Source organism: Scyliorhinus canicula, chromosome 1 (assembly GCF_902713615.1).
Source record: "Scyliorhinus canicula chromosome 1, sScyCan1.1, whole genome shotgun sequence".
Taxonomy (NCBI): Eukaryota; Metazoa; Chordata; class Chondrichthyes; order Carcharhiniformes; family Scyliorhinidae; genus Scyliorhinus; species Scyliorhinus canicula.
Genome location: NC_052146.1, coordinates 300,414,718 through 300,441,488, shown reverse-complemented (window position 1 = coordinate 300,441,488; position 26,771 = coordinate 300,414,718). Strand labels below are relative to the sequence as shown.

The window sequence follows — 26,771 nt, the reverse complement described above, 5'->3', positions numbered from 1 at the left end:
ACCCCCCCCACTCCCCCCCTTACTCCTACCCCCCCCCCCACCCCCCCTTACTCTACCCCTCCCCCCCCCCCCTTACTCTAACCCCCCCCCACCCCCCCCTTACTCTACCCCCCCACCCCCCCCTTACTCTACCCCCACCACGCCCCTCTCTCCCCTATCACCCCCCCCATCCTCTCCCCTCTCTCCTCTGTCTCAAATTCCTCACCTCCCCACCATCCCCTCCTCTTTCCCCCTTCCCCTCATCGTTTCCCCCTTCTCTTTTCCCTGCTTGTCTCCACCCTCTCCCGTATATTTTATTACATCTAAGGTGCTTTATGAATGCAAGTTGTTGTTGTTAGTAACAAGACTTGAGCGTGTGCTGATGAAGACCTTTCAGGTGTGCAGCCTGGAGTATAATGTTTCCACAAGCATCAAATTCAGTTAAGACGCTTTAGTCCAGAAGATGCAGTTTAATTCCTGCACAGTGTTCCCTGCCCATCAGTCACGTTGTGCTGTCTACAAGCAGTGCACGCAATATTGCTCAGGGAATTCCAGCGTGCAACTTCACCCAGTACAGGCTGTGTGCAAAAATAAAACAGGACACGGCAGCGCGGGCAACACCAAGTGTACTGGGTCCTGAGCGCAAATCTGACCAATTCGGAGAGGTGCTGTCAGACAACCCATTAAAACACCAAGCCTGCTACTGCTTTTTCTGAATGGCACCTAGTTGTCACGTCATAATTTACAAGTGGAGGGCCCAGTCACATTACTTTTAACCCATTCATTGTCAGGGAGTGTTCGTCGTTGGCAAGGCTGGCAACATCGTCTTAAGAAGGTGGCGATGAAACATCTCTCCATTGTTTGATAGAACCGAGTGGTTTGCCCGGCCCTTCAGAGGGCAGCTAATAAGACCAGGAGCAGTTTTAGGCCTTACAGCCCTTCAACTCTGCCATTCGACAAGATCTCCTCCCTTGGGTTACATCGCCCCGCACTTATACCCAGATCCCTGGATTCCTTTAATATCCTAAAAATCTAACGTGAACATTTGGAGTACAGACATTTCTCCTAATCTCAGTCCCAAAGGATTCTCTTCATCAGTGACCCTCGTCCACCTAACAGACAACAGTTGTAGGGTTGGAGTGACACATAGGCAGGAGCAGCAGACTTCCTTCTCTAGCAACAGAGCGGCACGGTAGCACAGTCGTTAACACTGTTGCTTCACAGCTCCAGGGTCCAGGTTCGATTCCCGCTTTGGTCACTGTCTGTTGGGAGTCTGCACGTTCTCCCCCGTGTCTGCATGGGTTTTCCTCCGGGTGCTCCGGTTTCCTCCCACAAGTCCTGAAAGACGTGCTGTTAGTTGAATTGGACATTCTGAATTCTCCCTCCTTGTACCCGAACAGGCGCCGGAATGTGGCGACTAGGGGCTTTTCACAGTAACTTTGTTGCAGTGTTAATGTAAACCTACTTGTGAATGAAAATGAAAAATAGCTTATTGGTCACGAGTAGGCTTCAATGAAGTTACTGTGAAAAGCCCCCTAGTCGCCACATTCCGGCACCTGTTCGGAGGAGGCTGGTACGGGAATCGAACCGTGCTACTGGCCTGCCTTGGTCTGCTTTCAAAGCCAGCGATTTAGCTGAGTGAGCTAAACCAACCCCTTGTGACAGCAAGACCAGCTTTTCAGTGAATATGAAGCGCCTGGTGTAGGATTTGAACTTCTGCTCAGCTGGATGATCAGTCTCATGACCATATCCACTACACTATCTTTCCCGGTCATGTTTTAGAATCTGTTTCCTACGGCAACGAGGAAGATGCGCTAAAGTAACAGGTAGAGAAGCAAAGAGGATCTCCATTGAAGGGACCTCCCAAATTAACTCAAAGGTCCTCGCTCAGCCACTGAACCTCCAGCTTCGTTCTGAACCGCCCGTCCCCTCTGTTACCCCCCCTGGGCTCGCTGAACAACATGGATCCTGGTCCAGACAATACCTCGATGTTCAAACCGTCATCCTGCTTCTCAAATCCCTCCACAGCCTCGCCCCCTCTGTAACCTCCTCGAGATCTCTGCATTCTCCAGCTCTGGCCTCTCGGGCCCTCCACATTGTCACGTCGCTCCATCATTGGCAGCCGTGCCTTCAGCTGCCTGATCCTCCGCTCTGGAATCCTCTCACAACCTGCCCACCTCGCCACTTCCTTTAAAACACTTTGTAAAATCTACCCCTCGGCAGCGTGCATTTGGCCGTTTGCAACCAACATCTCCCGTGTTGCCTCAGTGTCACATTTTGTTTTATGTATGACACACCTGTGAGTTACCTTGGCATGTTTATTACATCCAAATCGCTACATAAGTACCAGCTGCCCTGGAGTTTGGCATTCTTTGTTACACAAAGGAGTGTTCCATTGAACAGGATGTGGGACCTACCTTGGAGGTGACAGGGGACATCGTATTCAATCTCATCGTGTCTGGAAGGGCTGAGAAGAGAGTTCCGTCCACCAGTGGAAAGAGTTCAAACACGGGGAGATCTTGTGGCACAGCGCACAGTTTCACTATATTCCTCTGACTGGCGCTCAGTGCTGCCAAGATGAACTTCCTCAGCTCCTCACCCTGGCCCACCTGGGCATCGTCCTCCATAGCGCACGTGGTAGGTGTTCATTTTGTGCTTGGGCACGTGCGTCAGCAGCTCGGAGAGGTCCAGCCGGCGGAGAAGAAAACTGCACCGGCGAGTCCAGCGCCCCCAGGCTGGAGGCCCCGGGGCCAAGTCCGGCTGGCCGAACCGCGCGCCGCTGGGCAGCAGCTTCCGGCAGGTCTTCCGCGTGCAGCGCCGTCTTGAGGAACTCGCCCAGGTGACGGGCCCCGCGGGGAACGCCAGCGGAGAAGGAGAGGTAGGGGTGGGCCGAAGACGGCGGAGACTGTTCGGGGGGGGAGCCGCAGGGCGACCGGAAGTGGTCTTTTGAGCCCGGGCCCCTGGCTGCCGTTGCCGGCTCCTTTCTCCTGAGAGTTTTGCCGGTCCACGGAATGGCCGGCCGCTGGCCGTCGTGGGGGCGGGGCACACCGGTTGAGTTTGCACTTCTTGCCGTCCTCGGGCAGCGGCTCGCCGCTCTTGGCGCTGCCCGCTCAGAGCCGCCGGCAACGGCGCCCGCCTTCTTCTTCTTGTCGTCCTGCCGCCGGCGAATCTGGTACCAGGTCCACGTCCTTCTCAGGTGCCCTGCCCACAGCGGCAGGAGCAGAAAACGGAAGGCCAGGTCGTAGCCCTTCTTGGTCCACATGTTCTGGCGGCACTGCTTCTCATTCCAGCTCCGGGCCCGGCCAATACAGTTGAACTGCACCAGGATGCTGCTCTCCCACTCGTAGAAGCACTGCAGGTGCATCCAGTTGCCAAACGGGCAGTGCTCATTATTGCACACCACGCGCTGATAGTCATCCTTGTCCAGCTCTACCGGCCTCCCAAAGCTGCACACCAGCGGCGAGGCGCAGGAGGCTTCTGTGAAATGAAACAGGCAAAAACACATCACTGAAACAGCAGCCGCAGCCTCCAATAGGGCCAATTACTGGCAACAAATAGTAGAAAGACGCACAGTAATGAGGTTCACATATTGGGATTCAATGAGCTCAACATTAGACTTGCATTTATATAGCACCGGCCAGGACCTCCAGAGATTCCAGTTGTATGGATAGACCCGGGGAAGCTGGAGGTTACCAGGAGATTCAAGAGGGTGGTTTGAAAGTCATGAACGCGTTTGGTAAAGTCAACAAAGAGGAACTATTTCCAAAAGGGTCAATAACCAGGACTGGGATTTAAGGTGACTGGTGGCACGAGGAAGAATTTGTTAATTGCAACGAGGGTTAGGATTTGGAATGTGCTGCCTGATAGGCCAGACACGGGCCCAAGAGGGAGTTGGATAAATAAACAGAGAAAAAGAACCGGGGAATGAAATTAATTGGACTGCTCCACAAGAAGATCGAGCGTAGACTCGATAGGCCAGCCACCCCCGCCCACCCCCCCCCCCCCCCCCCCCCCCGCCCCCGCAACATCCCAATATTGTGTGAAACACAACAGTCAATTTGTGCACAGCAAGATCCCACACACGGTGGAGGGATAACGACCAGATAATGTGTGCTCGGCGATGCTGGAAGGATAAATATTGATCGGGACAATCAGGTTGAATTCCCCTTGCACGTCCTCAAAAGTAGTGTTTTATATCATTCCGAGAGAGCTGAATGGGTTTTGGGGTTTAATGCATCATACTAAAAGACGGCATTGGGGGGGGTCAGGTGAAGCACAGCCGTAGAATTCCTAGTGCAGAAGAGGCCATTCGGCCCATTGAGTCTGCATCAACACCCTACCTAGGCCGACTCCTCCTGCCCTATCCCCATAACCTCACCTAACTTGCACATCTTTGGACTGTGGGATGAAAGCGGAGCACGCAGAGGAAACCCACGCAGACACAGCCGGGGGGTGGGGGGGGGGGGGGGGGGGGGGGTGCAAACTCCACACAGGCAGTCAGCCAAGGCTGGAACTGAACCAGGGTCCCCGCCGCTGTGAGGCAGCGGGGCTAACCACTGCACCACCCCTGCACCCAAGTCACTGGACTGGGACTTGAATCCATGACCTCAGTGTACTGACCCCAATAGATTGGCATAGTGTGCGTAGGTTCGTTATCCCATGAGGTAATGGTGGGGGGAGTAGTCTACACTATAAACTGTGTAAATGCAGCATCTCATTCGCCCGTGTGCAGTCACAAACTGTGTTGCCAAGTGTCATTCGGGCAGTTTGCTGACAGCAATTCTCACGCAGTGGCAAAGATGTGGAAGAAGCAGGAATCCGAGGGAAGTGTCCGGCTGGGACGAGACAGTCAGACAAGTGCCAACTTCAGCAAGGGCTTTACCCGCACTGGCAGCCACAACCAGGGACCACCATGCCTCATCTACATTCCAGCTCTCGCCAACCCCACCCGCTCAAATTCAGACCCCACTCACCTACCAAATACCACAAGCGTTTCGAGCTCTGCCGCCCTGCATGTGGAGCCAAACAGGAGCCGATCAAAATGCCCCTCTCCACAGATACAGAACGCCGCAGCGGCTTCAGGATGAGGAAGCAAAGTTTTCCACCGGTTTTCCGTGTCTGCCTCAGCAATGGTTGCCTTTTCCTACATTACAACAGTCAGGGATTCATAGATTGACGGAGCAAGGCCGTTCAGCCCATCGTGGCTGCACTGTCAGGCATGCAGCCATCCAGCAGAATCCCACCTTCCAGCTTCTGGGAGTGTAACCTTAAGAGGCTCCAATACATCAAGTGCCCCAAGTACTTTTTAAACATGGTGGGTCTCTGCCGCAACCACCATTACAGGCAATCACTTCCAGATCCCCAGAATCCTCTGGGCAAAATCATTTCCACTCAAACCCGCTCGAAGCCTCCTTCCTATGTCCCCTTTGTCGCAAAGCCCTCACCGAAGGGGAAAAAGATGCTTCCTCTCCACTTTATTTCCTCGCAATCTGCGTCTCTCCTGCAATCCATAGTGAACAATCCTGGCTTATCCATCTCATCGTCCCTCAACCGTGCCTGCCCCCTGCAACACATTCCCAAAATCCTACCTCTTTCAACAAGTTTTGGGGGTCACCCGTCTCTAATATCACCCCCATAATGACTCAATTAAATTGAAGTCTGTGAAGTGCCTTGGGACATTTTATTAAGTTAGAGGCATTCTTTAACAACATAGGCAGTAAGAGGCCCTCAAGCCTGCTCCGCCATGCAATAAGATCATGGCCAATCTGATTGCAGCCTTAACTTCACTTTGCAATTGGTCCCCAATAACGCTGCACTCCTCTGTCAATCAAAAACCTGTCTAATTCAGTAACCCAGTCTCCACCAGGGAAGACAAACAGCCCTTTAAAAGATCAAATTTCTCCTCACCCTCGGTTTTAAAAGGAGACCCCTCATTTTGAAACATAGAACATAGAACAGTACAGCACAGAACAGGCCCTTCGGCCCTCAATGTTGTGCCGAGCCATGATCACCCTACTCAAACCCACATATCCACCCTATACCTGTAACCCAACAACCCCCCCCCCCTTAACCTTACTTTTATTAGGACACTACGGGCAATTTAGCATGGCCAATCCACCTAACCCGCACATCTTTGGACTGTGGGAGGAAACCGGAGCACCCCCTTTCTAGATCACCCCATAAGATGTGGAGATGCCACCGTTGGACCCGAGGAAGGAGCAGTGCTCCGAAAGCTAGTGATTCAAAACAAACCTGTTGGGACTTTAACCTGGTATTATGAGACTTCTTACTCTGCTCACCCCATAAGAGGAAGCATCTTCCCAGTCAGCTCCCCCCGCCCACCCCAGGATCTTACAAGCTTCATGCACTGTTGAAGTGGCGACATAATTAAATAAAAAGATTGTTCAATCCCTATGAGCACTCCGGGACCTTCTAAGGTTGTAACGAAAGGATGGGATGAAGGGCTTACTTTAGGAGGAGAGGTTGAACAGGTCGGGTCGACTGTACCCAGTGGAGTTTAGAAGAATGAGGGGTGAATACTCCTCAGCGAACCCCCTCCTGTTAGTAAATAAAGTGTGGCTCTCACACCAGGGCACCAGCTCCCAATGTGGGACAGCTCACCTGCGATCAATGGTTAAACCCTCAGAAGGAAATGGGTTAGACACGCCCCTCCCCATGTGTAAAGTGGGTTCAAGGGGAAATCAACACGGGTTAATTCCATCTTCTCCCCACTGCATTCATCTCTTAATCGCGCGAAAACAAGAAAGGAAGAGCGGACAGACACGTGATATCCTCTTTCAGGGCAGTGTTTTGAGTTTAGTCAGCACTGACACAGGGCCCCTAACCACACTGGCATCTGACAAAACAGAAACCCAGCTGACATCCTTGATGTGTTCTTTATGTAGTAAACATTCCACAATCTTGCTTGCATGTGCTGCGTCAAAATAAACTTTAAGCTCCCTGCTCCCACTGCAAAATAAAAGGGCGACAGATTTTGCAACACTGGCTAGGTGCATTCTGAAATATCTGCAATCGGTGGAGGATGTTTTTCGCTCTGTGTGTGTGTGGTTAGGTGAATTGCACGCTGCAGGCTCTGCCCCTCACCATGGTCGTTGCTGATTTCCGACTGGCCCGCTGCCGCTGCTCCGGCCCCACACGCCGCTGCACCGGCCCCGGCTGCAAATGCGGCTGCCCCGGCCGCAGCGTCCTGCTCGTCGCCGCTGCTGTTGGTGCGCTTGTTTTTCCTGCCCTTGACGTTCTTCTGGTTCGGCATGATCCGGGGCGGCTGGCGCCTGGGCTCATTCGCCCCGCTCGGCTTGTTAGAGCTTGCTTTGCTACCCTCTTCCCCTTGTTTGTCTCTATCTGTCTCTGTTAATATATACGTGTGTGCGCCTGTCTATCACGGCGATCCTCCCTCCCCGCACGGTACAAGGGGCAGCGCTACGCGCTGTGCACGGGGAAGGCGTGTCCAGCAGCATCTCCCATCTCCTCCAGCTGCAAAAATGCAACACGCTCCCCAAGTCAACGTTCCAAATCTCAATGTATCCGCGCTCGTTCCCGGGTCAACGTTCTAAATCTCAATGTATCCGCGCTCGTTCCCGGGTCAACGTTCCAAATCTCAATGTATCCGCGCTCGTTCCCGGGTCAACGTTCCAAATCTCAATGTATCCGCGCTCGCTCCTGGAACGCAACAACGTCACATTACTGTTTGCTTCCCCTTCCATCAATGAGCCTCAACAGCGAACCCCGGGCAATGATTGGTCCCTCGCGCTGTCAGTCAAATAGGTGCCAAGCACCGCCCCTCAGTGTATTAAACGGGCGGGACAGGTAACCACTGGAGTCACAGAATGGGGGGAGTGGGAGATGTTTGGCTCTGGGCAGCTCCAAATCTTGGACATGCACGGAGACAAGTTCAATGCTCTTCTTCTTGGTGTAATTTTCAAGTCATAATGTTTAGGGATGTGCTTACATAAATTTTCTGAATGAAGTACATTTTGGGGAAAAATATTTGCAACGTACAATATGGTATTTCATGGCAGCACGGTAGCACAGTGGTTAGCACAGTTGCATCACAGCTCCGGAGTCCCAGGTTTGATTCCCAGTTTGGCTCGCTGTCTGTGCGGAGTCTGACGTTCTCCCCGTGTCTGCGTGGGTTTCCTCCGGGTGCTCCGGTTTCCTCCCACAGTCCAAAGATGTACAGGTTAGGTGGATCGGCCGTGATAAATTGTCCTTGGTGTCCAAAAAGGTCGGATGGGGTTACGGGGATAGGGTGGAAGTGTGGGCTTAAGTGGGGTACTCTTTCCAAGGGCTGGTGCAGACTCAATGGGCCAAATGGTCTCTTTCTGCACTGTTTATTCTGTGAGGTCACAAATTCTGAGGGATTAAGCTCTAAAGAAATGTTTTTTCCCCTCCCCACCAAAATATACTTTATTTATAAAAGTATGCCACAGGAAAATTAAAAGTTGACACTACATAAGCTGCAAATCAATGCTGTTTTTTCCAGTAATGTACACTACTTACATTTACAATTACAGTTAATATTTACCATACCCATGATGTCAAACTTACAGCCTGAGGGATTTTTCATTGCTTCCTGTCCCAAGTGTACCGCAGATGAGGGCCTTTCCATCAGTGGCTGTCCCAAGCTTTCGTGTGAACCTCAGTACATAGGGTTGTTGTCAGGTGTTGGTTGCAGCTCGGTAGGTCTGAAGAAGTCTTCACAAGAATTTAGTGTGCTCCTCTTTCAGCCACTGTCTGCTTTCTCTTTGAACCTGCATCTGGGCCTTCACACTCCAACTCCTCTGCTTGTAGCTCTCCTTTGTGCCTGCAGCTTACCTTTATGTCTGGCCACTTGGTACCCATGCCTTAATTTCCTTTGTGTTAATACTGTTTCCAGGTCAAGGGCCACCAGGTCACTTGGATGAGTATTTCCTAGAATCCATGAAGGGTTCAATTGATCCGTTTACAACTGATGCAAGTCATTTTCAAACATTCTTTGAAATAAATTACAGATTCCACAGTCTTTGCAAAGAAATTAGACAATTTCCTTCCTGTGCTGCTTTTTGAGGATGTCTGTAAAATAAACTGTTTGCCACAGGCATGTGATGTTTGCACAGGGATGTTGGTTAAAAACTTTTGGAACTTTAGATTTAGAAGATCATCAGCAAGGGGAGAAAAATATGAAGCATTAAAGGGGCGCTGTCAGCGCCATCGGATCAGAGACGGCTAAGTAGAGATTTAACAGAGGTATAAAATCAGCAAGAGTTTTGATAGTGAAAAGAGAAAGGTTATTCTCCATACGTTATAGTGTTAATTTAGAGTACCCAATTCATTTTTTCCAAGTAAGGGGCAATTTAGCATGGCCAATCCACCGAACCTGCACATCTTTGGGTTGTGGGGGTGAAACCCACGTAGACACAGGGAGAATGTGCAAACTCCACACGGACAGTGACCCAGAGCTGGGATCGAACCTGCGACCTCAGTGCCGTGAGTCAGCAGTGCTAACCACTGTGCCACCATGCTGCCCTAAAGGATATCAAGTTAAAAGCGTCACTGAGAAGATGCTGAAGGGCGGCATGTGGCGCAGTGGTTAGCACTGGGACTGCGGTGTTGAGGACCCGGGTTCGAATCCCGGCTCTGGGTCACCCTCTGTGTGGAGTTTGCACATTCTCCCCGTGTCTGCGTGGGTCTCACCCCCACAACCCAAAGATGTGCAGGGTAGGTGGATTGGCCAGGCTAAATTGCCCCTTAATTGGACAAAAAAAAATTCGGTACTTTAAATTTAAAAAAAACTAGGAAGACACTGAATTTCGTTTTTTTATATAAACATTTTATTGAGGTGTTTATGGTTTTATAACAATAACAGAAGAAAACAATGTACATACAAATATAAACATAGTGCAAAAGCCTCCCTCACAGGTCCCACCTATTCCAACCTTAATCTAAACAAAACCCCACCCCCCCCTCTTCTGCTGATGGTTAATTTTCCCCAAAGAAGTAGCCAAACGGCTGCCACCTCCGAACGAACCCTAACAATGACCCTCTCAAGGCGAACTTAATTTTCTCCAGACAGAGAAAGCTAGCCATGCCCGATAGCCAGGTCTCCGACTTCGGGGGCTTTGAGTCCCTCCAAGCTATTAGTATCCGTCTCCGGGCTACCAGGGAGGCAAAGGCCAGAACGTCTGCCTCTTTATCCTCCTGGATTCCCGGGTCTTCCGACACCCCGGAAATCGTCACCTCTGGACTCAGCGCCACCCTTGTTTTAAACACCTGGGACATGACATCCGCAAACCCCTGTGTTGGAACCAACAATTTTACGGACACGTGCTTGTAGGATTAGAATAGCGGTTTTAATATACTTACAACAGAGCCAGCCTGTTAGCCGTTGAACTTTCGGTGAACTGGCCGGCTGACCCTGTGGCACTGATCATTACACAGCAGCTCCCGGGGGAGGAGTTCTGGGCAGAGCCAAGGGAGAAGCACCGGACAACTCTCAAGCATTCCCAGAGCTACTCCCCCTGGAGGTCAGGTAGTGCAACTGCACTTACAATATAGACACATGTATATACAGGTTATAATCCGGTGTGAATCACATTCACCCCCTGTGAGAAAAACCGAGTCCAAAGGGAGTGGCCCTTTGAAATCAATCGCAAGGCGTTCAAAGGGCCTAGAAGCCTTGACCAGGTGGGCCCTGTCTGGTCTATAGAAGTGCGGTTTGCACTCTGCACAGATCGGGCAGTCCCTGGTGACCGCTTTTACCTCCTCGTTGGAGAAAGGCAGGTTTCGGGCTCTGATGTAGTGGGCGAGCCGGGTGCCCCCTGGATGGCAGAGGTCCACGTGGATGGCTTTCAGACGGCTGATCTGCGTGCTGGCGCATGTCCCGCGGGATAGGGCATCCGAGGGCTCGTTGAGCTTCCCCGGTCGATATTTAATATCGCAACTATAGGTGGAGAGTTCGATCCTCCACCGAAGGATTTTATCATTTTTTATTTTGCCCTTTTGCGAGTTGTCAAACATAAAGGCAACCGATCGTTGGTCGGTGATGAGGGTGAACCTCCTACCTGCGAGGTAGTGCCTCCAGTGACGAACAGCCTCCACGATGGCTTGCGCTTCCTTCTCGACTGAGGAGTGTTGGAGTTCTGAAGCGGATAGGGTACGGGAGAAAAATGCAACGGGCCTCCCTGCCTGATTTAAAGTGGCTGCTAGAGCTACCTCTGAGGCATCGCTCTCAACCTGAAAGGGAGTGGATTCATCCACCGCCCGCATGGCTGCTTTGGCGATGTCCTCCTCGATGCAGCTGAAGGTCTGGCGGGGCCTCAGCAGACAGGGGAAATCGTGTGGCCTTAAAGAGTGGGCGGGCTTTGTCCGCATATTGAGGGACCCACTGGGCGTAGTATGAAAAGAACCCCAAGCACCGTTTGAGGGCCTTGGGGCAATGAGGAAGGGGGAGTTCTAAGAGGGGGCGCATGCGGTCCGGGTCTGGGCCCAGGACTCCGTTCTCCACGATGTAGCCGAGGATGGCCAATCTGTTTGTGCGGATAACGCATTTCTCCTTGTTAAAAGTGAGATTCAGTTTCTGTGCTGTTTGGAGAAAACGGTGGAGGTTGGCGTCGTGGTCCTGCTGGTCATAGCCGCAGATGGTAACATTGTCCATATACGGAAACGTGGCCCGCAGCCCGTACTGGTCTACCATTCGGTCCATTGCTCGTTGGAACACCGAAACCCCGTTAGTGACGCCGAAAGGGACCCGGAGGAAATGGAAGAGGCGGCCATCGGCCTCGAATGCCGCGTAGTGGCGGTCCTCCAGGCGGATTGGGAGCTGGTGGTATGCAGACTTCAGATCCACCGTGGAAAATAGCCGATATTGGGCGATCTGATTAACCATGTCTGCAATTCTGGGGAGGGGATACGCGTCTAGGAGCGTAAAGCGATTTATGGTCTGGCTATAGTCAACGACCATGCAACATTTTTCCCCGGTCTTGACGACCACCACCTGAGCTCTCCAGGGACTATTACTGGCCTCTATGATCCCCTCACTGAGCAGCCGTCGGACCTCCGATCGGGTAAAGACCCTATCCTGTAGGCTGTATCGCCTGCTGCGAGTAGATACTGGCTTGCAATCTGGAGTGAGATTGGCGAAGAGAGGAGGGGGGAGGAGATGCGCAGCGTGGTTAGGCTGCAGATAGTGAGTGGGGGCAGGGGCCCGCCGAAGCTGAGGGTGAGGCTCTTGAGGTTGCACTGGAAATCCAGGCCTAATAAGAGTGGCGCGCAGAGGTCGGGCAGGACATAAAGTTCAAATTTAGAATAACTAGCGCCTCGAATTGTGAGCGTAGCGACGGTGCGTCCTTGGATTTGGACTGAGTGGGAGCCCGAAGCGAGGGCGATAGTTTGGCTCACCGGAAAAATAGAAAGCGAACAGCGTCTTACCAGTTCTGGATGTATAAAGCTCTCGGTGCTCCCGGAGTCAAAGAGGCATGGCGTGCTGTACTCGTTGACCTGGACCTCCGCCATCGAACTTCGTAGGTGCTTGGGGCGGGATTGATCCAGGGTGACCGCGTTGAGTTAGATAGATAGAGAAGTACAGCACAGAACAGGCCCTTCGGCCCACGATGTTGCGCCGAACTTTTGTCCTAGGTTAATCATAGAATTTTGGACAATTTGTCATGGCCAATCCACCCAACCTGCACATCTTTGGACTGTGGGAGGAAACCGGAGCACCCGGAGGAAACCCACGCAGTCACGGGGAGGATGTGCAGACTCCACACAGACAGTGACCGAAGTCGAAATCGAACGTGGGACCCTGGAGCTGTGAAGCAATTGTGCTATCCACAATGCTACCGTGCTGCCCTTAAGAAGTTAACCTACACTCCCTTATTCTACCCTAATCCAAGTACCTATCCAATAGCCGTTTGAAGGTCCATAAATTTTCCGACTCAACTACTACCACAGGCAGTGCATTCCATGCCCCCACTACTCTCTGGGTAAAGAACCTACCTCTGACATCCCCTCTATATCTTCCACCATTTATCTTAAATTTATGTCCCCTTGTAATGGTGTGTTCCACCCGGGGAAAAGTCTCTGACTATCTACTCTATCTATTCCCCTGATCATCTTATAAACCTCTATCAAGTCGCCCCTCATCCTTCTCCGTTCCAATGAGAAAAGGCCCAGCACCCTCAATCTTTCCTCGTATGACCTACTCTCCATTCCAGGCAACATCCTGGTAAATCTCCTCTGCACCTTTTCCAAAGCTTCCACATCCTTCCTAAAATGAGGTGACCAGAACTGCACACAGTACTCCAAATGTGGCCTGACCAAGGTTTTGTACAGCTGCATCATCACCTCACGGCTCTTAAATTCAATCCCTCTGCTAATGAACGCTAGCACACCATAGGCCTTCTTCACAGCTCTATCCACTTGAGTGGCAACTTTCAAAGAACAATGAACATAGACCCCAAGATCTCTCTGCTCCTCCACATTGCCAAGAACCCTACCATTAACCCTGTATTCCGCATTCAGATTTGTCCTTCCAAAATGGACAACCTCACACTTGTCAGGGTTAAACTCCATCTGCCACTTCTCAGCCCAGCTCTGCATTCTATCTATGTCTCTTTGAAGCCGACAACAGCCCTCCTCACTATCCACAACTCCACCAATCTTCGTATCATCTGCAAATTTACTGACCCACCCTTCAACTCCCTCATCCAAGTCGTTAATGAAAATCACAAACAGCAGAGGACCCAGAACTGATCCCTGCGGTACGCCACTGATAACTGGGCTCCAGGCTGAATATTTGCCATCCACCACAACTCTCTGTCTTCTATCGGTTAGCCAGTTTGTTATCCAACTGGCCAAATTTCCCACTATCCCATGCCTCCTTACTTTCTGCATAAGCCTACCATGGGGAACCTTATCAAATGCCTTACTAAAATCCATGTACACTATATCCACTGCTTTACCTTCATCCACATGCTTGGTCACCTCCTCAAAGAATTCAATAAGACTTGTAAGGCAAGACCTACCCCTCACAAATCCGTGCTGACTATCCCTAATCAAGCGGTCACGTGGGCCACGTGGTGAGTGCCCGAAGAAGTTGTATTCTACAGATGAGCTTTCTGAGCATGCCGATGCAGATGGGGCCCGTGGATCGCACGTGGTGAGCGGCGAGGAAGATGGCGGCCCCCATGAGTCGCACGTGGCCGGCCGCATGGTGGGGGTTTGCCAAGATGGCGGCCCCCATGGATCGCACGTGGCGGGAGGGGGCGGAGTCGGGGCATAGGCCGCAGCGTTTCGGGCCCCGCAGGCCCACTGGTGTTCGGAGCGATTTGTTCTCTCTGCAGGGGAGTTAGAAACTGGGGCCCTTTTTGCGAGGCACACTCTGGCATAGTGGCCTTTCTTCCCGCAGCTGCTGCAGGTCGCGGATCGGGCTGGGCAGTGCTGCCGCGGGTGCTGGCTTTGGCCACAGAAATGGCAGGCTGGGGCAGCTGAGTAGCTGGCTGGGGCAGCTGAGTAGCTGGCTCGGGCAGCAGAGTAACTGACGTTGGCAGTGCGGTAGCTGGGGGGCCGTGCGGCACAGGCCTGGGGGGACTGTTGGTAGGGGGTCCATGATGGGGGTCGCGGGGTCCGCAGGAAACGACTTGAGGCTGCGGAAGGAAACTTCCATAGTGGTAGCAGCCTCCACAGTAGTGTCTAAGTCCTGGGCCCCCTTTTCTAGCAGTCTTTGGCGCACATAGTTAGTCCTAAGGCCCGCTACGAAAACGTCCCGCACAGCAAGCTCCCTATGTTCAGCCGCGGTAACGGCTTGATAATTACAGTCATTGGAAAGGTTGTTCAATTCCCTTACAAATTCGGCAAGCATTTCTGTAGGCCGCTGGCGGCGAGTCGTAAACACGTGGCGTGCATAAACCTCGTTAATGGGCCTAACGTACATTTTGTCCAATATTGCCAGCGCTGCGGTGTAAGAACCGGCCGGATTTAGCTGTGTGGAGATTCTGTGGCTTACCCTCACGTGCAGTAGGCTGAGTTTTTGTTCCTCCGTTGTTCCGGCGGTGCTGGCTTCTGCCAGGTAGGCTTTAAAACATCTCAGCCAGTGGGAAAAAAATTTCCTTAGCCTCTGCATCCTCTGGGTCGAGTTCTAGGCGTCCGGGCTTGAGGGCTGCTTCCATGATTTATTCGACTGTTTCCTAAGTATATTAAATTGTTGGAACCAACAATTCTACAGACACATGCTTGTAGGATTAGAATAGCGGTTTTAATATACTTACAACAGAACCAGCCTGTTAGCCGTTGAACTTTCGGTGAACTGGCCGGCTGACCCTGTGGCACTGATCTTTATACAGCAGCTCCCCGGGGGAGGAGTCCTGGGCGGAGCCAAGGGAGAAGCCCCGTACAACTCTCAAGCATTCCCAGAGCTACTCCCCCTGGTGGTCAGGTAGTGCCACTGCACTTACAATACAGACACATGTATATACAGGTTATAATCCGGTGTGAATCACATTCACCACACCCTGCCAGAATCCCCTAAGCTTCGGACATGCCCAGAACATATGAACATGATTCGCTGGTCCTCCCGCACACCTTGCGCACCTATCTTCTACCCCAAAGAATCGACTCATCTGGGCCACTGTCATGTGAGCCCGGTGAACCACCTTAAACTGTATCTGGGCCACTGTCATGTGAGCCTGGTGAACCACCTTAAACTGTATCAGGCTGAGCCTGGCACATGTTGTGGACACGTTGACTCTACTCAACGCATCAGCCCAGAGACCATCCTCTATCTCTCCTCCTAACTCCTCTTTCCATTTGTGTTTCAGCTCCTCAGTCTGCATTTCCTCTGACCCCACGAGTTCCTTGTAAATGTCCGAAACCCTTTCTTCTCCCACCCACATTCTGGAAACTACCCTGTCCTGTATCCCCCTTGGTGGTAGGAGCGGGAAGGTTGAGACCTGCCTGCTAGGAAATCTCGCGACTGCTGGTACCTAAACACATTTCCACCCGTCAGTTCAAATTTCTCCTCCAACTCCCTCAGGCTGGAGAAGCTCGCCTCTATAAACCGATCTCCCATCCTCTCGATCCCTGCTCTTTGCCATTTCCGGAACCCTCCATCTAGCCTCCCCGGGGCAAACCAATGGTTATTGCAGATTAGAGGCCAGACTGATGCTCCCTCTGCTCCCACATGTTTCACCATTGCCCCCAGACTCTCAGGGCCGCCTGGAGCACCATGGAGTACCACTGGTGGAGTACCGTGCCGGCGGGAACGGCAGAGGCGCCGTTACCAATGCCCCCAAACAAGTGCCCTTGCATGATGCCGTCTCTACTTGCCCCCACAACAACTCCCCCCTCCTCCCCCACCACCCACTTCCTAATCATGGCTATATTTGCCACCCAATAATAATTACTGAAGTTCAGCAGCGCCAGCCCGCCCTCCCCCCCGGCTGCGCCCCAGCATCCCCTTTTTTACTCGCGGGGTCTTACCCTCCCATACAAAGCCAGTGATCACCTTATTGACCCATTTAAAGAAGGTCCGTGGAATAAAGATGTGGAGACACTGAAGCACAAATAGGAATCTCGGGAGGACAGTCATTTTCACTGTCTGTACCCTCCCAGCCAGTGACAACGGGAGCATGTCCCATCTTCGGAAATCTTCCTTCATTTTGTCAGATTTAACTTGTGTAGCCGTTCCCATTCTCGCGCCACCTGGGTGCCTAGGTACCTAAAGCTTCCCCCTACCACTCTAAATGGCAGCTCCCCCAATCATCTCTCCTGCCCCTTGCCTGGACTGCAAACATTTCACAGTAACTTCATTTGAAGTCTACTTGTGACAATAAGCGATTTTCAAATTTAATTTGTTCAATTTATAACCCAAAAACCGGCCAAATTCCCCCAGAATCTTCATAATTTCTTCCATCCCTTCCAGTGGGTCCGAAAAATATAGGAGCAGGTCGCCTGCGTATAGCGGGACTCTGTTCCACCCCTCCCAGACCAGCCTCTTCCAGCCCCTTGAGGCTCTCGTGCAATTGCCAGTGGCTCTATGGCCAACACAAACAGCAGTGGGGAAAGGGGGCATCCCTGCCTCGTCCCCTGGTGCAGCCTAAAATAGCCCGATGTTAACCTGTTCGCCCGTACACTCGCCACGGGTGCCTGATACAACAGCCTAACCCAGTCAATGAAGCCCCATCCAAACCCAAACCGCCCCAGCACCTCCCACAGATAGGGCCATTCCACCCGATCAAATGCCTTCTCTGCGTCCATTGTGACCACTACCTCTACGTCCCTACCCTCTGGGGGCATCAGAATCGCATTTAGCAGCCTTCTAACATTGACTGCCAACTGCCTACCCTTAACGAATCCCGTCTGGTCCTCCCCAATCACGTCCAGAACGCACTCTTCAATCCTAGAGGACAAGATTCTGGCCAACAGTTTGGCGTCTACATTTAATAAGGAGATCGGTCGGTAGGACCCGCATAGCTCCGGGCCCTTATCCCGCTTCAGGATCAGTGAGATCATGGCCTGTGACATTGTCAGGGGAAGCGCCCCTCGCTCCCTTGTCTCATTAAATATCCTCATCAACAGCGACCCCAGTATCCCAGAGAACTTTTTCTAAAACTCCACTGGTTACCCGTCCGGTCCTGGGGCTTTACCCGACTGCCTGGCCTTCAGCCCATCTGCTATTTCTGCCACTCCGATTGGGGCCCCCGGCCCTTCTACCAACCCTTCAGCCACCTTTGGGAACCTCAGCCCCCCTAAGAATTGCCTAATCCCCTCCGGACCAGCTGGGGGTTCCGACTCATACAACCTGCTATAGAACTCCTTAAATGCCTTATTAACCCCTGCTGAATCTCCGACCAGGATCCCATCCCTGTCCCTTACTTTCCCAATCTCCCTGGCTACCTCCCTCTTTCTGAGCTGCTGCACAAGCATTCTGCTGACCTTCTCTCCATATTCGTACATCGCGCCCCCCCCCCCCCTCCCCCCACCCCTCACCTTCCTCAGCTGCTCCACCGCCTTCCCTGTAGTTAACAAGCCAAACTCCGCCTGTAGCGTCCGTCGTTCCCTTAAAAGCCCTCACCCTGCCTCTGGGGTCTCCGCATATCTCCTGTCGACCTGTAGTATTTCCCTTATCAATCGGTCCGTCTTTGTTGTGTCTACCTTCTCCCTGTGGGCCCGTATCGAGATCAGCTCCCCTCTAACCACCACCTTCAGCGCCTCCCAGACCATTACAGCCGACACTTCCCCGTATCATTAACTTCCAGATAGTTTTGGATACATTTCCTCACCCGCCCGCACACCACTCGCAGTCCGACATCCAATCTCCAGTGCGGGAGTTGGTCACCCTCCTTGCTCACCTGTAGTTCCACCCAGTGCGGGGCATGATCCGAGGCCGTGATCGCTGAATACTCGGTGTCCATTACCCCCGTCAGTAAAGCCCTGCTCAAGGTAAAGAAGTCGATCTGGGAGTTCACTTCATGCACGTGTGGGTAAAAGGAGAACTCCTTCATTCTCGGCTGCCCAAATCTCCATGGGTCCACCCCCCCCTAATCTGCTCCATAAACCCTTTTAGCTCCTTTGCCATTGCTGGCACCCTGCCTGTCTTTGAGCTCAACCGGTCTAGCCTTGGGTCAATGACTGTGCTGAATTCTCTCCCCCCCCCATGACCAACTTATGCAAATCCAGGTCCGGGATCTTCCCCAACATCCTCCTTATGAATTCTACACCATCCCAATTTGACGCATACACATTAACGAGCACCACCGGCAGCCCTTCCAGCTTTCCACTAACCATGATGTAACAGCCTCCCACATCCGTAACTATTCTTTACGCCTCGAATGACACTCGCTTGTTAATCAGGATCGTGCCCCCTCTAGTCTTAGAGTCCAGTCCTGAGTGAAAAACCTGTCCGACCCATCCCTTCCTTAATCTAATCTGGTCAGTTACCCTAAGGTGCATCTCCTGTAACGTTGCCACGTCCGCCTTCAATCAAATGCACAAACACGGGTGCCCTCTTAACCAGCCAATTTAGCCCTCTTACGTTCCATGTGATCAGCCTGGTTGGGGGGGGCTTCTCGCCCCCCCCCCCCCCCCCCGCCAATCAGCCATCACCTTTCTTGGGCCAGTCTCCAGCCCGTGCCCTACGCATCCGCAGGCCGTCCACAGGCAGCCTCCGTCCCCAACCTCCTTTTTGTTCCACAGCAAAAGTCCCTCCCCCGTCAGCAGAACATTCCCCCCCCCCCCCAGTAACAGCACTATGCAAACCACCCCCTTCAACAGGCATAACATCTGCCCACCCCCCACTGCGCTTCTGTGAGCCAGCCCGCCCAGCTAGCTTGGTGGCCCCCACCCATGGCGCCAGACATTTTCCCACCTATTGTTCCTTTCCTCCCCCCTCGGACACACAAAAGAAAACAATCCCAACCCAATTGCCCGAAAGAAACACAAAGACATTTTTTAAAAAATCCAACATCTAACATTCACACCTCCATCCCCCATCAGTGCAAATACAAACGTTAACTCACACAGCTCTGCAGCAGGCCCCAAATCAATACAGAAGGCATTACAGATAACGTCCCAAAAACAAAAAAATATTTTTACATGAGCGCTGCAGCAAAATTCAAAGACCTCAGTCCGCTACTAGCCCTTTCCTTCTAGCGAAGTCTATCACTTCCTCGGGCGACTCAAAGTAAAAATGTTGCTCCTCATACGGGCCAGGTACAGCAGTCCAAACTTCACCTTCTTGAAAAGTGTCGACTTTATCTGGTCGAACCCTGCTCTTCTGGCCACGTCCGCACTCAGATCTTGGTATATACACAGGATGCTGTTCTCCCACTTACAGCTCCGTGTCTGCCTGGCCCACCGTAAAATACACTCCTTGTCCAGGTACCTGTGGAATCTCACCACCATCGCCCTCGAGGGGGGGGTCCCCCACACGCGGCTTCCTCGCGAGTGCTCTGTGAGCCCTGTCCACCTCCAAGGGTCGGGAGAATGTCCCATCCCACAGCAACTTCTCGAACATGCCCGCTATATATGCCCCAGCGTCCGTTCCTTTGGACCCCTCCGGGAGACCAACGATTCTCAAGGTCTGCCGGAGGGACCTGCTCTCTAGATCCTCCACCTTCTCCTGGAGCCTTTTATGTTGGTCTCTCAGCATCCCCACCTCCAACTCCTCTGCTGTTTGGTGTTCCTCCTGCTCAGTCAGTGCCTTTTCCACCTACTGGATCGCCCGATCTTGAGCATCAAGTCTACTTTCCAGCTGAACAACCGATTCCTTAATCGGGTCCAAGCATTCCTGTTTCTGCTTGGCGAAGCCCTCCCGTATGAACTGCATCAGCTGCTCCGTCGACCGATGGGTCGTCGAGCCAGGACTCCGGTTGTCCGCCGTGCTTTCTCCCGCTGCAGCTTCAGCCCAGGCCTATGGGCTGTTCACCTATTTCTTCCTTTGCGAGCACTCCTGGTCCGCCTCTCCATGCACTGATGTAGGATTCCTCTTCACAATTGCATCCACCATCAATTTTCCTAATCAAATCCGACAAAAAAATCAGGGAAAAAGGTCCAAAGGTCCGACCCGAGCAGGAGCCACCAAATGTGCGACCTACTCAGGTTAGGTGGATTGGCCATGATAAATTGCCCTTAGTGTCCAAAAAAGGTTAGGAGGGGTTATTGGGTTACGGGGATGGGGTGGAAGTGAGGGCTTGTCGGTCGGTGCAGACTCGATGGGCTGAATGGCCTCCTTCTGCACTGTATGTTCTATATTCTACTCCTTCATAGCCACCACCGAAGTCAAGATGCTGAATTTCTTAAAGGGTGTTGTTGGAGGTGTTGTGTTTTGTGTTCGATGTCTTGGAAGGAATCTATCAAACGACTTGAGTCTTGTCCAAACCAGGATCTTTATTAAATCACACGCGGTAAGATAACGATCTGTTACAGAGCAAATTATCAGAGTTTCTTTGTACTCCTCTGAAACTACCCTTTGTGTACGTCTTATAACTATCTGCCGATAACCAGACGTGCCTCCACTTATATTGGACTGCCCTGTCACATGATCACTGTCTTAAGACCGCATGGTGTGTCTGTACCACCACCTGCTGGTTGGAGGTCGCACCACCAGCCACCTATGATATTGCTTCCAGGCATATCATCACAGGAGGGTGGAAATATTTGAGGCAAAGACCACACCATCCTCCTCCAGTGCTGTCTGCCTGGGTGGGCCTGCTCTCTCGCCTGGTTCCATCCTTATCTATCTCACTGTAGGCCAGAGCGGATCACCTGCAATGGCTACTCTTCCTGTTCTTGTACCGTTACCTCGGGCGTCCCCGAGGATCTATCCTTGACCCCCCCCTCCTATTTCGCCTCTGCATGCTATCCCTCAGTGATGTTATCCAAAAGTACAGTTTGCACAAGTACACTGACAAAGTACAGCTCTGCTCAGCAGCACCTCTCTCTCCTCCTCTATTGTTGATCCAACACCCAGTAGCGGATGAACAAAAATTTCTTCCAATTAAACATCGAGAATACTGAAGCCATTGTTTTCGGTCCTCACTCCGAACTCCGTTCCTTCTCCCTTGGAACTTACAGTGCAGAAGGAGGTCATTCGGCCCATCGAGTCTACACCGACCCACTTAAGCCCTCTCCCGCCCTTTCCCCATAACCCAATAACCCCTCCTAATCTTTTTGGACACTAAGGGCAATTTATCATGGCCAGTCCATCTAACCTGCACGTCTTTGGACTGTGGGAGGAACCGGAGCACCCGGAGGAAACCCACACAGACACGGGGAGAAACCCACACAGACAGTGACCCCAGCCGGGAATCGAACCTGGGACCCTGGCGCTGTGAAGCCACAGTGCTAACCACTATGCTACCGTGTTGCCCTTGTCTGGAATGAAATCATTCTGTCTGCAACCTTGGTCTCCTATTTTGCCACGAGGTGAACTTCCAACCGCATATTGGTGACATGACCTGATTTTTCCCCTGTCTCAACTGATCAGCTGCTGAAACCCTCATTCATGCCTTTGCTACCAGTTGGCTTGACTATTCCAACGCACTCCTGGCAGATCTCCCCCATTCTAACCGCTATAAGCTTGAAGTAATCCAAAACCCTATTGCCCGTTCCTTAGCCGGCATCAAATCCAGTTGCCCTATCATCCCTGCGCTCGCTGAATTCTCATTCTGTGTTTTTAAACTTCCTCCGTTAAATTAACCTCTATCTGTGTGAACACCTCCATTCCCCCTACCCAATCCCCCCACCACCATCAGTTACATATCTACACACCTCCAATTCTGGAGTCTTACCACCAGCCCCCCCCCCCCCAAACCCCCGTCCCCATTCTTCTGCTGCACCGTTGGCAGCCGTGCCTTAGGGTGTCAAGGCCTGTGGCTCTGGAACCTCTCCACCTTTCTACTTCTCTCCTCCTTCTCAGACACACCTGGCAATCCAATTCTCTGACCGAGCGTTTGCTCATTTATCCTAATTGCGGGGGCGGCACGGTGGCGCAGTGGTTAGCACTGATGCCTCACGGCGCTGAGGACCCGGATTCGATCCCGGCCACTGTCCGTGTGGAGTTTGCACATTCTCCCCGTGTCTGCGCGGGTCTCAGCCCCACACCCCAAAGATGTGCATAGCAGGCAAATTGGCCGTGCTAAATTGCCCCTTAATTGGAAAAAAAATACTCTGAATTTATTTTTTCTTTAAATTATTCTCATCGCACCTATGTGGCCCGGTGTCAAATTTTGCTCGATAGTCTCCTGTGAAACGCCCGGAGGCATTTTATGACATTAAATGTGAGTTGTTGTTTGGGATCTTTAGCATCTCCCCAAATTCCATTCCTTTATATGTGTGGTGAACCACTGTGTGCACCTGTATTAGGGGAGGTAAGGTAGGACCTGTACTACAAGTTCGCCGGTAGCCCCTGCCGGCTAGCTCCGCCCACTAGGAGCTGTATAAATATGCGTGTCCTCCATTGATCTGCCATTTACCCAGCTGCTGTAGGAGGCCACGCATCTGACTGTAATAAAGCCACAGTTGTTCCCAATCTGAGTCTTTTGTGCAATTGATCGTGCATCAATATGAGCACAACAAATAGACCACATTTTGATAAAAGGCAACAGTTTATTGCTTCAACTACTTACTACACAGCAAGCAACCCCCTTAGCAACCACAATCTCAGCAGGAGCTCGGCGGTAATAATTCTTTTTTTAATTTTAGACTACCCAAATCATTTTTTCCAATTATGGGGCAATTTAACGTGGCCAATCCACCTACTTTGCACATCTTTGGGTTGTGGGGGTGAAACCCACGCAAACACGGGGAGAATGTCAAACGGCAGTAATAAATTAATAAGGCCTTTGTACTCGCAGCCATGACAACTATTACAGGTGATCTTATTCAGCCATCATCTCTTTCAACCACAATCAGAACACTGTCCTGTTTCACCGTTGTCACTCTCTGTGATTCCAGTTCCTTATTCAAATGGGCAACAAATGATGCCCTTGACGCTCACACCCCATGGTTTAAAAAAACAATCGCACGATTTGAGCTACAGAGCGAGCGTTCGACTCCCCTGTTCCATTTTAACAATGACCCTTCTCACGAGGTTTTCAAAAGCCTTGCCCTTCCCTACCCCTGTAACCTCTTCCAGGCCGACATTCCTCCAAAATCTCTGCACTCCTCCAATTCCGGTCTCTGGCACAGCCTCGATTTTCACTGTGTCACCAGCGGCAGCCTAATCTGGAATTCCATCCCTGAACCTCTCTGCCTTTCCGGGATTCCTGACCGAAGCCTCTCTCCTCCTTTGAAATGCTTCTTTTGGCTTGGCCAAGTTTTTGGTCGCCTGTCCGAATATCTCTTTGCGTAACAAAATCAGAAAATGGTGGAAAATCTCAGCAGGTCTGACAGCATCTGTGGGGAGAGAACAGGGCTAACGTTTTGGGTCTGGATGACTTACTGGAAATAGGATCAGATTAGAGTGAAGCCTGCAATTAACATGACAAGCAGAGACCTAGAAGGCACCCTCATTCTCCCGTTTCACAGCCCACCGCGCTAATTCCTGAAAGTCAAAGTGCCCAGGCAAGTGGAATTGAATTTCCATAGAGTGTAACCAATTTGTCCGCACAGTGCTGCCCGAGAGTGGGGTTCTAGTCACACTGCTGTCGTGGTTCCATTACTCACGAGGTAGGGATGAGATGAAATGAAAATCGCTTATTGTCACGAGTGGGCTTCAAATGAAGTTACTGTGAAAAGCCCCTAGTCGCCACATTCCGGCGTCTGTTCGGGGAGGCTGGTATGGGAATTGAACCGTGCACTGCTGGCCTGGGTCTGCTTTACAAGCCAGCTATTTAGCCCACTGTGCTAAAAGTCCCTGATGCAACCCATTCCTGAGTCTTCCACATTGCCCATGTAGCCTGGCTCCTCATGGGACTTCTACCCAGTAACGTCACAGTCGCCCCCAGTGCTGACCCTCTGTATTCACCGCCTCCCGCCAACTTTCCAGCTCCCACCAAGGATGGGCACTCGCTCAGCAGCAATTTGAGCGCAAGCGCAGCAAGGAGGACACAGGAAGTGATGCCTGGCTGCCAGTCTCCAGACTCCCTTAAAGCAAGAGGTGCCCCCAAAGTGAATGGAAGGTAAGGCCTGTTAGCAAACCCCTACCCAGACATTGAGAGACTGAACCCCAGCCCCGAGTCGAACTTATGTGCCCCCCCACGTCCTCTCCGGTGCATCCTGAGTGAGCAGTGAAGACCCTGGAGCTTCATAGCTGCCTGAGTGATCACCTCTAATATGCCCCTCGGAGGTTAGGCTGCCAGGTTCACACTGTGTAGACCTGTTGTAAGTCTGGTGAATATTCCGTGAGGGGGAAGGTCCGAGTGTGTGCTCGCTATTGACGTGCTGATGTATTAAAATTAGGTTCCCAAGCTCCGGCGGCGCGACTTGCACTATAATAATTTTTTTGAGCCTGGGCCACGTTTCTCACGGACGGAGAGTGTGGGCTCAAACTACCCCATAGAGTTGCGGGAGGCCTTGCGAGGAAGAAAGTGGCAATGACCTGGAGCTTGCTGCCTACGGCGATCATGGAAGAAGAGACAATCAATGATCTCTAAAGACAATTGGATGGGCACTTGAGAGAGAATACAGAGATAGGATGGGGTAATGGGACGGTCTAAATTGCTCTAGAGAGCCAGCATGGCCTGGACAGGCCGAATAGCCTCCTTCTGTGCTCGAACGACTCTGACTTAGGCACCAAGTCAGAATTTTGAAATTCCCTCCTCCCACCCAACCCCCTCCAAAAACAGGGTCCACACATCATCTGTGACCAGGAGAAGGGGCAGCAACGTCTGCCCTATTTCCTCTCCCAAATACTTTGTGAATTGTCTGCCGGAGAGACCCAGGGGCAGTCCGAGGAGAACCCTCCCTCAGGCTGTTAGCAATAGCCTGGCCGAAACTGAGCTGTAATGTCTGAGCTCCAGACTGTCAGAATAGGGGGAGGAGGGTAACGTTAGGATTTGCTGGAGTACCCCCACTGCTAACACCCCCCCCCCCCCCCCCGGCAGCCCGGCGCAACCCAAGATGACCCGACACCCCCCCCCCCTTACCCAGCTGAGACCCCCCCAAAACCAAGGCCTGACCCCCCCCCCCCCCCCCCCCCCCCCCCCCCCGCCGAAGGACCCAACCCCATTTTCGAGGAGTGACACCCCCCACCCAAAGCATGACACCCTCTCCAAAATTCCCTCCCCGGCCCTGGATTAAGGGGTTGGTTTTGCACAGTGGACTAAACAGCTGGCTTGTAATGCAGAACAAGGCCAGCAGCGCTGGTTCAATTCCCGTACAGGCCTCCCCGAACAGGCGCCAGAATGTGGCGACTAGGGGCTTTTCATAATAACTTAATTGAAGCCTAGTTGTAACAATAAGCGATTATTATTATTGGATTGACCCCCAAGAGTACGATTTAATTTTAAAACAATTGCAAGGTCCGCTTAATAAGCCAAATGGCAAGATTTCATTGTAGGTGGCCTTGATTACTGTGTTAAAAATATTTTCCAATCGGGGCAGCAGGGTAGCGCCGTGGTTAGCACTGCTGCGTCACGGTGCTGAGGTCCCAGGTCCGACCCTGGCTCTGGGTCACTGTCCGTGTGGAGTTTGCATATTCTCTCCGTGTTTGTGTGGGTTTCGCCCCCACAACCCAAAGGTGTGCAGAGAGGTGGATTGGCCACGCTAAAATGCCCCTTTTTACAATATACATTAATGATCTGGAAGGAACTGAACGTACTGTTGCTAAGTTTGCAGATGATGCAAAGATCTGTAGAGGGACAGGTAGTATTGAGGAAGCAGGGAAAGCTGCAGAAGGATTTGGACAGGCTCGGAGAGTGGGCAAAGAAGTGGCAGATGGAATACAATGTGGAAAAGTGTAAGGCTATGCACTTTGGAAGGAGAAATGGAGACAGACTCATGGGGAAATGCGGAGGAAATCAGAAATACAAAGGGACTTGGGTGTCCTTGTTCACGATTCTCTTAAGGTTAATATGCAGGTTCAGTCGGCAATTAGGAAGGCAAATGCAATGTTAGCATTCATGTTGAGAGGGATAGAATACAAGAGCAGGGATGTAGTTCTGAGGCTGTATAAGGCTCTGGTCAGACCCCATGTGGAGTACTGTGAGCAGTTGTGGGCCCCACATCTAAGGAAGGATGTGTTGGCCTTGGAAAGGGTCCAGAGGACGTTCACAAGAATGATCCCTGGAATGAAGAGCTTGTCGTATGAGGGACAGTTGAGGACTCCGGATCTGTACTTGTTGGAGTTTAGAAGGATG

General features: G+C 51.9%; 1 protein-coding gene across 1 annotated transcript in view; it reads right to left on the bottom strand.

The window, feature by feature from the left end:
• The window catches only part of heca (hdc homolog, cell cycle regulator), a 25,141-nt gene extending 17,456 nt beyond the window's left edge, over positions 1-7,685 (bottom strand). The window contains 7 exon segments of the mRNA XM_038816506.1: positions 2,397-2,450; positions 2,453-2,606; positions 2,608-2,682; positions 2,684-2,954; positions 2,956-3,089; positions 3,092-3,456; positions 7,084-7,685. Of these exon segments, the coding sequence (XP_038672434.1) occupies positions 2,397-2,450; positions 2,453-2,606; positions 2,608-2,682; positions 2,684-2,954; positions 2,956-3,089; positions 3,092-3,456; positions 7,084-7,252 (1,222 nt within the window). The 5' untranslated portion in view covers positions 7,253-7,685.
• Positions 7,686-26,771: the final 19,086 nt, after the last annotated feature.